The sequence below is a fragment of the Falco naumanni genome, chromosome 3 (assembly GCF_017639655.2).
Source record: "Falco naumanni isolate bFalNau1 chromosome 3, bFalNau1.pat, whole genome shotgun sequence".
Lineage (NCBI taxonomy): Eukaryota > Metazoa > Chordata > Aves > Falconiformes > Falconidae > Falco > Falco naumanni.
The window spans coordinates 108266746-108276337 of NC_054056.1; the positions used below are offsets into that span (position 1 = coordinate 108266746).

General features: G+C 68.7%; 3 protein-coding genes across 8 annotated transcripts; all 3 read left to right on the forward strand.

The window, feature by feature from the left end:
• Nucleotides 1-53: 53 nt before the first annotated feature.
• On the forward strand, nucleotides 54-1329 carry EXOSC4 (exosome component 4). Its single transcript, XM_040588163.1, has 3 exons — nucleotides 54-259; nucleotides 577-783; nucleotides 871-1329. Exons 1-3 carry the CDS (start codon nucleotides 77-79, stop codon nucleotides 1228-1230), a joined length of 750 nt encoding a protein of 249 aa, XP_040444097.1. The 5' UTR covers nucleotides 54-76; the 3' UTR covers nucleotides 1231-1329.
• A 716-nt stretch (nucleotides 1330-2045) lies between these two features.
• Nucleotides 2046-6705, forward strand: GPAA1 (glycosylphosphatidylinositol anchor attachment 1). Of its 6 annotated transcripts, none has more exons than XM_040588158.1 (13): nucleotides 2046-2140; nucleotides 2414-2513; nucleotides 2589-2768; nucleotides 2857-2968; nucleotides 3052-3199; nucleotides 3490-3591; nucleotides 3679-3875; nucleotides 4594-4790; nucleotides 4863-5016; nucleotides 5112-5195; nucleotides 5267-5463; nucleotides 5551-5721; nucleotides 6258-6705. In XM_040588158.1, the coding sequence occupies exons 2-13, from the start codon at nucleotides 2440-2442 to the stop codon at nucleotides 6499-6501; spliced, it is 1860 nt and encodes a 619-aa protein (XP_040444092.1). In that variant the 5' UTR covers nucleotides 2046-2140; nucleotides 2414-2439; the 3' UTR covers nucleotides 6502-6705. The 6 variants fall into 6 exon arrangements, with proteins under 6 accessions (XP_040444092.1, XP_040444093.1, XP_040444095.1 ...); XM_040588159.1 differs by having other exon boundaries at nucleotides 2073-2140; nucleotides 2417-2513; XM_040588161.1 differs by lacking the exon at nucleotides 2046-2140 and adding an exon at nucleotides 2186-2206 and having other exon boundaries at nucleotides 2417-2513.
• Nucleotides 6706-7012: 307 nt separating this feature from the next.
• On the forward strand, nucleotides 7013-9511 carry LOC121084379 (cytochrome c1, heme protein, mitochondrial). Its single transcript, XM_040585758.1, has 7 exons — nucleotides 7013-7163; nucleotides 7915-8108; nucleotides 8200-8326; nucleotides 8415-8572; nucleotides 8693-8853; nucleotides 8942-9042; nucleotides 9186-9511. The coding sequence occupies exons 1-7, from the start codon at nucleotides 7080-7082 to the stop codon at nucleotides 9288-9290; spliced, it is 930 nt and encodes a 309-aa protein (XP_040441692.1). The 5' UTR covers nucleotides 7013-7079; the 3' UTR covers nucleotides 9291-9511.
• Nucleotides 9512-9592: the final 81 nt, after the last annotated feature.

The following is a 9592-nucleotide window of genomic DNA, read 5'->3' on the forward strand; positions in this document are numbered from 1 at the left end:
GGGGCGGTGCCCCGAGGGGCGCGGGACACGCCGGGAGCTGTAGTCGCCGCGCGGGGTGCGCCGGGAGCCGCGGTGCATGCCGGGCAAGATGGCGGCGCCCGAGCTGCTGTCGGACGAGGGGTACCGGGCGGACGGGCGCCGTCCCGCCGAACTCCGTAAGGTCCGCGCCCGCATGGGCGTCTTCGCGCAGGCCGACGGCTCGGCCTACATCGAGCAGGGCAACACCAAGGCGCTGGCCGTTGTCTACGGCCCACACGAGGTGAGCGGGCACCGAGCCCCAAGGCTCTCCCCGGGTCCTCCCAGCCGCTCCCCGGTTCCCCTCGGCTCCTCCTGAGTTCTCCAGCACTGGACGCCGGTTACCGCCCGCCCCCCCCCCCCGCTTCCCCTTGGCTCCTCCCGTTGCCTCCAGCACCGGACACCGGGCCTTCTGCTCCCCCCGTGCCCCCTCGCGGCTCGAGGCCCTCGGCTCCCTGTTTCCCCCGGTTCCCCTGCAGTGACAACCACCCAGTGCCCCCGCCCCATCCCCCGGGGCCAGGGGGGTCGGTGCCCTCTCAACAGGGTCCCGGCCCCCCGCAGATGCGCGGCTCCCGCAGCAAGGCTCTGCCCGACCGGGCGGTGGTGAACTGCCAGTACAGCATGGCCACCTTCAGCACCGGCGAGCGGCGGCGGCGGCCCCACGGTGACCGGCAGGCAGGCGAGCTGGCCCTCCACCTCAAGCAGACCTTCGAGGCCGCCATCCTCACCAGCCTCTTCCCCCGCTCGCAAATTGATATCTATGTCCAGGTGATGCCTGGAGGGACACACAGGCGTGTGGTGTGTGGCGGGGGTCCTGGCATGGCCCCTGGCTCACCGTGCCCGCTGTTCCCCCAGGTCCTGCAGGCTGATGGTGGAAACTACTGTGCCTGCGTGAATGCGGCCACGCTGGCAGTGATGGACGCCGGCATCCCCATGCGGGACTATGTCTGTGCCAGCACGGCCGGCCTGGCCGAGGACACCCCCCTGGCCGACCTCAGCTCCCCCGAGGAGGCAGCAGGGGGGCCGCAGCTGGTGCTGGCGCTGCTACCGGCCTCGGGGAAGATCGCCCTGCTGCAGCTCAGTGCCCGCCTGCACCAGGAGCGGCTGGAGGCAGCCCTGGAGGCAGCCGAGGAGGCCTGTCGCGCTCTGCACACCGTCATGGACCAGGTGGTGCGGGAGCGGCTGCGGGAGGTCACCGCACTGATGGGGGACTGAGCAGCACTGGCTGCTGCGGTGCCGCCAGGGTTGGGGGTGGCACCAGCCAGAGCCTCTTGTCAATAAAGGTCTGGCACCATGTGCCATGTTGTACGTGTACTGCAATGTCTCTGTGCCCTGTGCCGCACTGTCAGTGTGCCCCACCGTCTGTGTGCCACGCCGTATGACACACCATCTATGTGCCACATTGTGTGCCATGCTGTCCACGTGCCACGCTGTGCCACTTCACTCGGGTAAGCCATGGTGTGTTGCAGCACAGGGGTGTTGGGGGGCCCTGGCACACCTGCCCGGACCCTTTGCACACCCACTGCCCTCGCACAGCCCTTTGCATACCCGCCCAGCCCCTTTGCACACCCGCTGCCCCTGCACAGCCCTTTGCACACCTGCCCAGCCTATTTGCACACCCGCTGCCCTCACAGAGCCTTTGCACACCTGCCCGGCCTATTTGCACACCTGCTGCCCCTGCACAGCCCTTTGCACACCCACCTGGACTATTTGCACACCCGCTGCCCTCACAGAGCCCTTTGCACACCTGCCCGGCCTATTTGCACACCCGCTGCCCCTGCACAGCCCTTTGCACACCTGCCCGGCCTCTTTGAACACCCGCTGCCCTCACAGAGCCCTTTGCACACCCGCCCGGCCTATTTGAACACCCGCTGCCCTCACAGAGCCCTTTGCACACCCACCCGGCCTCTTTGCACACCCGCTGCCCCTGCACAGCCCTTTGCACACCCACCCGGCCTATTTGCACACGCGCTGCCCTCGCACAGCCCTTTGCACACCCACCCGGCCCGGCCGGCGCGTGCGCAGCGCGGGGCGGGCGGTGCCCATCGATGTCTCTGGGCTCCGCCCGTCGGCCTGGCCCGTGCAGCCGCGATTGAGCGGCCTGGCCGGGCGGTGGGACCGAGAGGTGGGGGGGGCCGCGGGCTGGCGGGCAGCGCGGGGGGTGCGTGTGGGGCACGGACGGGGCTGTGGGGTACGTGTGGGGCAGGTAAGGGGCTGTGTGGGGTGTCGGGTGAGTGGTGTGGGGCAGGGGTGGGGCCCGTGGGGTGTGTGGGGGGCAGAGACAGAGCCATGGGGGGCATGTGGGGCTGTGGGTGCCTGAGGAGGGGGCCCAGGTTGATCCATGGGCACCCTCAGTGCTGGTGAGCACCCCACCTTTCCCCCCGCCCCCTCCCCCCAGCAGCCGGAGCTCAGCACCCTCCTGCCATGGGGCTGCTGTCGGACCCCCACTGCCGGCGGGCGCTCTCCCGCCTCATCCTGCGCCTCAACACCCCGCTCTGGTGAGTGCTGGGGGGCTCGGGGGGGCTGCCAGGTGGTGACCTCCCACCCCTGAGGCCCCGTCTCTCCTCCTGCAGCACTCTGAGCTACCTGGCTGGGCTGGGCTGGTTCCTGGCCTTGGCCTTCCAGCCTCTCGCCCCCCGCACCTACATGTCGGAGAACGCCATGGGCTCCACCATGGTGGAGGAGCAGTTTGTTTTCGGTGAGCGGGCCCTCTCCTATGGCCGGGAGTTTGCCGGGCACAAGAAGAAAGCGGGGTGAGAGCAGGGTGCAGCTCATTTTGGGGGGGTGCCGTGGGCAGAGGTAGGGTTGGAGGGGCTCCATCCCACCTCTCCTGCTTCCCAGGGGCATGCCGGTGGCCTGGCTGGAGAAAACCATGTGGAACCTGGGGCTGGAGGTGCACCGGCAACCCTTCTCCCGCACGCTGCCTTTCCCCGATGAGACCCGTGAGCGATACGTACGTACCCGGTGCCCCTCCATCCCAAAACTACCTCCCCCCCATCCCGGGGCACACCCCCAGCCCTCCCATTCCTTCGGCAGATGGTGAAGGGCACTAATGTGTACGGCATCCTGCGGGCGCCGCGTGCCGCCAGCACCGAGTCACTGGTGCTGAGCGTGCCCTGCAGTGAGGGGCCCCACAACAACCAGGCCGTGGGGCTGATGCTGGCCCTCGCCTCCTACTTCCGAGGTCAGTCCCAGTGTTGGCAGGGGGTCTGGGGGCCGGGGGGGGTGTCCCCTGGGATGCTGAGTGTCCCAGTCCCTGCTCCCTGGCAGATCCTTGCCTGGTGGGGATGTGAGGGATGGGAGCACCAGGTACCCACCTGCCCACTGCCCCGGGGCACCCTGGCTTTTCTGGGGGGCAGCAAGGGGAGTGGGTCCTACTGGGGCTGTGCCAGGCTTTGCCGGGGCAGGGACCGAGCTCCACTGGGGCTGTGCCGGGGCAGGGACCGTGGTGCCGCAGCCACCCCTTCCCTTCAGGCCAGATCTACTGGGCGAAGGACATCATCTTCCTCGTGAACGAGCATGACCTGCTGGGCATGGAGGCCTGGCTGGAGGCCTACCATGATGTCAACGTCACTGGTGAGACGGGTGCTTGGGGGTGCCACGGCCATTCCCTGGCCATGCCAAGGGGCTGGCAGTGGCACTGATGCGGTGCGGTGCTTGCAGAGATGCGGTCCTCGGGGACGCTGGGCCGGGCAGGGGCCATCCAGGCGGCCATTTCACTGGAGCTGAGCAGCGACGTGGTGACCAGTTTTGATGTGGCAGTGGAGGGGCTGAACGGGCAGCTGCCCAACCTGGATCTGCTCAATCTCTTCCATGCCTTCTGCCAGAAGAATGGGCTGCTCTGCACCATCCAGGGCAAGGTGAGCCCAGCCGGGGCCAACCCCTGTCCATGGCCACCTGCTGGGACACACTGCCCCCAGCCTGCCCTTGGCAGGGGCTTTTCTCCTGCGGGAGCAGTTTGCCCAGGTGGCCAGCAGCATCCTGGCTTCTGTCAGCAACAGCACGGTCAGCAGGACCAGGGCAGCAGTTGTCCCCCTGTACTCAGTGCTGGTGAGGCCGCAGCTCAAATGCTGGGTTCATTCTTGGGCCACTGACCCCAGGGGGGATGTAGAGGTGCTGGAGCGTGTCCAGAGACGGGCAACAGGGCTGGGGAAGGGGCTGAGGCACAAGGCTGGTGAGGGGGGGCTGGGGGTGCTCAGCCTGGAGAGGTGGGGGCTCAGGGGGGACCTGATCGCTCCCTACAGCCTGCAGGGGGGCTGTAGCGAGGTGGGGTTCGTCTCTTCACCCAGATAACGAGCAACAGGACAGGAGGGAACGGCCTCAGGCTGCGCCAGGGGAGGTTTAGATTGGGTACTGGGAAAAGTTCCTTCACCGAAAGGGTCGTCCAGCACTGGAACAGGCTGCCCAGGGAGGTGGTGGAGCCACCATCCCTGGAGGTGTTTAAAAAGACACATAGATGTGGTGCTTAGGGACATGGTTTAGTGGTTGGGCTTGGCAGTGCTGGGTGGACGGTTGGATGTAATGATCTGAACGGTCATTTCTCACCTAAACAATTCCATGGTTCTGTGACCCTCGCAGCTGCCACGCTCGGACTGGGACTCGCTGCCTGCTTATGCCCACAGCCTGCAGACGCTGCTGCTGATGGTGCTAGCCCAGGCGTCGGGGTGGCCCCGTGGTGACCACGGCCTCTTCCTCCGCTACCGCATCGAAGCCATCACCCTCCGTGGCATCAATAGCTTCCGACAGTACAAGTACGACATGACCACCGTGGGCAAGTGAGTGCGGGGCTGTGGGGAGGGCTCTGGGGGGCAGTTTTGCCCCTGGCTCACCGTGCCCGGTGCCTGCAGGACACTGGAGGGGATGTTTCGGAAGCTCAACAATCTGCTGGAGCGGCTGCACCAGTCCTACTTCTTCTACCTCCTGCCCTCCCTGTCCCGCTTCGTCTCCATTGGTGTCTACATGCCAGCCTTCGGCTTCCTCATCCTTGTCCTCGTCCTCAAGATATCCTTTTGGGCAAAGCAGGGGGGACTTAGGGGTCCAGGAGGTGGGCAAGGGGTGGCCAAACCCGCTCCGCTCCTTTCCCTGACCACTCCCACGCCCTGGACCTCTGGATGAAGCTGAGCAAGTGTGAGACGGGCAGCGCTGAGCGCCTCTGGGATGGCGACCACGCGGCTGGGGAGGTCAGGACCCTTCCCCTCCCCGCAGACCCCTCCCCGGTCCCACCATCCTCATCACCACCGGCTTTCCGCAGGAGGCCCGGCCCGGCCTTCTGGCGCTGGTGCCACCGGTGCTCATCTGCCATGCCGCCGGCCTCGCTCTCTACTTCTTGCCGGTGCTGGGGCAGCGTGTAGCCACCCAGCACTTCCCCGTCTCTGAGTCGGAGGCCGTGGTGCTCACCGTCATCGCCATCTACGTGGCTGGCATGGCCCTGCCCCACAACACCCACAGGTGCTGGGGCTGGGGGGCTCGCTGGGGTGTCTGTGGGGTGCTGTCCTCCATGGCCATGGGGCTGAGCATCCCCCTTGGTCTCCGCAGGGTGCTGGCAGGTGGTGGCAGTGACCGGGGCTGGATGACGCTGAAGCTGCTGGCACTGCTGTACCTGGCCGTGCAGCTGGGCTGCCTCGCCCTGCTCAACTTCTCCCTCGGCTTCCTCCTGGCCGCCACCATGGTGCCCGCCGCTGCCGCCGTCCAGCCCACTGGCCCCAAGTGAGGGGGGGCATGGGGCCGGGACCCCCTCTCCAGTGGGGGTGATGCTGGGGGGGCTCTCCCTGGGATGGGGCAATGCTAGGGGTCACCAGGGGCTCTCCCCAGGGTCGGGGGGACTCCAGGGGCTCTCCCTGGGGTGAGTGAGGATGCTGGGGGGGGCTGTCCCTGAGGTGTGAGGGTGCTGGGGGGGGATCTCCCTGAAATGTGGGGTGGATGCTGGGGGGTCTCCCCCCAGTGGGGATGTTGGGGGGTCAGTGAGGGCTCTCTCCCTGGGGTGAGCATGCTGGGGGCTCCCCCTGCCTTATGAGGGGGTGCTGGGGGGCTCTCCCTGGGGTGCAGGGATGCCAGGGGTCACCAGGGGCTCTTCCCAGGGTGGGGGACACTGGGGGTTCTCCCTGGGATATGGGGGGATACCAGGGGTGTCTCCCCATGGTGTGGGGATGCTGGGGGTCTCTCCCTGGGGTGTGGGGATGCGGGGGGTCACCGGGGGTCTCTCTCCGGGCCCTGCAGCGGCTGACTGTGCTTCTCGCCTGCAGGGTGCTGCTGGCAGCGCTGCTGGTGCTGGCCACGCCGGCCGTGACGCTGCTGCTGGGCATCTTCCTGCAGCGGGAGCTGGTGGAGGCGCCGGCGGCGGTGGCAGAGGGCTGGCAGCTCTTCCTGGCGGCCGTGGCCGAGGGGCTGCTCCAGCACCACCTCTACGGCTCCCTGCTCTTCCCCTTCCTCGCCCTCTGCGCCTACCCCTGCTGGCTGCTCTTCTGGAACGTTCTCTTCTGGAAGTGACAGGCCCCTTCGCATGGATGGGCCGGGAGGGATGTCCCCATCCCCATGGGACAGGGACACCAGCCCCAGCCAAGTCCCCCCACGGGGCGGCAGCGGGTCCTGCCCCAGGGGGGGACCCCCCCCTCGCGTCTGCAGCCCCCCCCGTGTGAATGGGGGGGTAGGGGTGCCTGGTCTGTAGTGGGGGGGTTGGGGGCCCCCTGGTCTGTACCGGGGGGGCCTGGCCTGGCCCATATGGGGGGGGTCTGTGCCTGGGGGGGCCTGGCACGGAGTGCACAGCGGAGGGGTCTCTCCCCAGTCCGTACAGGGGGGTCACGGGGGGCTGTACAGGGGGGGCTGTGCCGGGGGGTTGTCTGTGCCCGCCCCGTACGGGGGTCCCGCCGCGCGGTGCTGCTCAATAAAGGCGGATCAAAGATCCAACCGGAGCCGATCTGGTGGACACCGGGGGGGGCGGGGAGGGAGGGGGGGACCCTGACGTCGGTTCCGCTGGCGTGTGGCGTCAGGGCGGGGACGTCACGTCCGGGACGGGGCCTCCGCGTCCCCTCGACCTCGGCGCGGCGGCCGCCGGGAGGAGCGGAGCGATGGCGGCGGTGGCGGTGCGGAGCCTCCCGCTGCGGCCCTACGGGCGCCTCCTGCTGCCGCGGGCCCGGACTGCGCCCGCCCCGGTGAGCCCCGGCCCCGCGCCGCACTGAAGGTCACCGGGGGCGGCACCGGCGGGGACGGAAGCTGCCGCCACCGGGGCCCCGGTTCCCCTCCCCCCGCCCCCTGTGTCCCGGCCGTGCCGGTGCCCCCGGTTCCCCCCCCGGCCCGGCCCCGTGTGTCCCGGCCGTGCCCGGTGCCGCTGGTTTCTCCCCCCTGCCCTGCTGGGTTCCCCGCCCGGCGCGGCCCGGTGTGGCTGCGTGCCCGCTCTGGTCCTGCCCGGTGCCCGCGGTTTCCTCCACCCAAAACCCCCATCTCTGGCCGGTGGTCCCTGTCGTCATCCCCCGATTCCTGCCCAGCTCCCCCCCCATCCCTGCCCGGTGTCCCCAGTTCCCCCCATCCCTGCCCAGCTCCACCCCTGCCCAGTCCCTGCCCAGTGCCCCGGGTGTGCCCCACATCCCTGCCCAGTTCTCCCCCACCCCTGCCCAGTGCCCCGGGTGTGCCCCACATCCCTGCCCAGTGCCCCCAGTTCCCCCACACCCCTGCCCAGTGCCCTGGGTGTGCCCCCCATCCCTGCCCAGCTCCCCCCCATCCCTGCCCAGTTCTCCCCCATCCCTGCCCAGTGCCCCCAGTTCCCCCATACTCCTGCCCAGTGCCCCGGGTGTGTCCCCCATCCCTGCCCAGCTTCCCCCCCATCCCCGCCCAGTGCCATTGCACCCAGCTTCCCAGTGCTACCCAGTCCCTCCTGCCCCACTGATGGCTGTGCCCCCCCGCCAGGCCACCATGTCCTCCTTCGCTGGGCTGTCCCGTGGGGGCAAGGTGGCCCTGTCGGCGCTGGGGCTGCTGGCGGCGGGCGGAGGGGGCCTGGCCCTGGCCCTGCGCTCAGCCGTGGACGCCGGCGAGCTGGAGATGCACCCACCCAGCTTCCCCTGGAGCCACAGCAGCCCGTTGGCTGCCCTTGACCACAGCAGGTACCAGCGGGGGCTGGTGGGACATGGGGGGTGTGTGTCATGGGGAGCCTCAGTGGGGATCGGGGACCGTCACCTCCTCTTCTTCATCCAGCGTGCGCCGCGGGTTCCAGGTGTACAAGCAGGTGTGCTCCGCTTGTCACAGCTTGGAGTACGTGGCCTTCCGCAACCTCATCGGCGTCACACACACCGAGGCGGAGGCCAAGGCGCTGGCCGAGGAGGTGGGTGCCCCACCGGGATGGGACAGGACAGCCCCACCGTGCCCGGTACCCCCTGGCTCAGGGCTCTTCTCCCTCCGTTGCCGTGCAGGTGGAGGTGATGGACGGCCCGGATGAGAACGGGGAGATGTTTATGCGTCCCGGCAAAATCTCCGACTATTTCCCCAAACCTTATCCCAACCCCGAGGCGGCACGAGCTGCCAACAATGGGGCGCTGCCCCCTGACCTCAGCTACATCGTCAACGCCCGGTAAGGGGCCGGGGAGGTGGTTTGGTGGGTCCTGGACCCACGCAGAGCTTGGGGACCCCGGCCTTGCTGCCCTGGGGTTCTCTGCAGTCTGGGGCTGACCCCCGCCTCTCCCCACCGCAGGCACGGGGGCGAGGACTACGTGTTCTCGCTCCTCACCGGCTATTGCGACCCCCCAGCCGGCGTGACGGTGCGGGAGGGGCTGCACTACAACCCATACTTCCCGGGCCAGGCCATCGGCATGGCCCCCCCAATCTACAATGAAATTTTGGAATATGATGATGGTAAGAGGGGTTGGGGGCCGGCGCAGTGCTGTCCCGTGGGGGTGCTGGTTCCCGGAGTGCTCAGCCCCCGCCCTGGCAATGCCCGCAGGCACGCCGGCCACCATGTCACAGATCGCCAAGGACGTCTGCACGTTCCTGCGGTGGGCAGCAGAGCCAGAGCACGACCACCGCAAACGGATGGGTTTGAAGGTGGGTGTCTGCCCTGGGGGCTGCGTGGGGGTGGCGGGAGCACCTGGGGGGCGGGCAGCAGTGCCCCCCCTCCGCGGTGCCCAAAGGCCTCCCCCAGGGGTGGTGGCTCCATGGGGCACAGCGTGACTCCTTCCCTCCCCCAGATGCTGATGATCTCGGGGCTCCTCAGCTGCCTCCTCTACTACATGAAACGCCACAAATGGTCTGTGCTGAAGAGCAGGAAAATGGTCTACCGGCCCCCCAAGTAGGGGGCAAAGCGGGGTGCCCCCCACCCCAGCTGCACCACCTGGGCCACGCACAACCCCTGGGCTGCGGTGGGGCACAGCTGGCAGCGCGTGCCCCCACTGTGGCTCCTTATTTAACACGGCCCTCGGCCCCAGCAAGGCTCCGCTGCTCGCCCACCGCGGCGCGGGCAGCACCTGCACTCGGAGGGGCTGGGGACACAGAAATAAAATCTCATTCAAGGGGAGAGCATGGCGTGGTGCCTGCCTGTGCCGTGTCTCTCCCCGCGCCGGCTGCGGCCCCTCGGGATGGGGTCGTGGGCTCGTTG

What these genes read in the sequence shown, in the direction of transcription:
- EXOSC4 (XM_040588163.1), top strand. Translation starts at nt 77, where the DNA reads ATGCCGGGCAAGATGGCGGCGCCCGAGCTGCTGTCGGACGAGGGGTAC. An exon ending in TTGTCTACGGCCCACACGAG is followed by an intron (nt 260 to 576) that starts GTGAGCGGGCAC and finishes GGCCCCCCGCAG; the next exon opens with ATGCGCGGCTCCCGCAGCAA. An exon ending in AAATTGATATCTATGTCCAG is followed by an intron (nt 784 to 870) that starts GTGATGCCTGGA and finishes CTGTTCCCCCAG; the next exon opens with GTCCTGCAGGCTGATGGTGG.
- GPAA1 (XM_040588158.1), top strand. Translation starts at nt 2,440, where the DNA reads ATGGGGCTGCTGTCGGACCCCCACTGCCGGCGGGCGCTCTCCCGCCTC. An exon ending in GGGCACAAGAAGAAAGCGGG is followed by an intron (nt 2,769 to 2,856) that starts GTGAGAGCAGGG and finishes CCTGCTTCCCAG; the next exon opens with GGGCATGCCGGTGGCCTGGC. An exon ending in GCGACCACGCGGCTGGGGAG is followed by an intron (nt 5,196 to 5,266) that starts GTCAGGACCCTT and finishes GGCTTTCCGCAG; the next exon opens with GAGGCCCGGCCCGGCCTTCT.
- LOC121084379 (XM_040585758.1), top strand. Translation starts at nt 7,080, where the DNA reads ATGGCGGCGGTGGCGGTGCGGAGCCTCCCGCTGCGGCCCTACGGGCGC. An exon ending in CCCGGACTGCGCCCGCCCCG is followed by an intron (nt 7,164 to 7,914) that starts GTGAGCCCCGGC and finishes CCCCCCCGCCAG; the next exon opens with GCCACCATGTCCTCCTTCGC. An exon ending in AATTTTGGAATATGATGATG is followed by an intron (nt 8,854 to 8,941) that starts GTAAGAGGGGTT and finishes CAATGCCCGCAG; the next exon opens with GCACGCCGGCCACCATGTCA.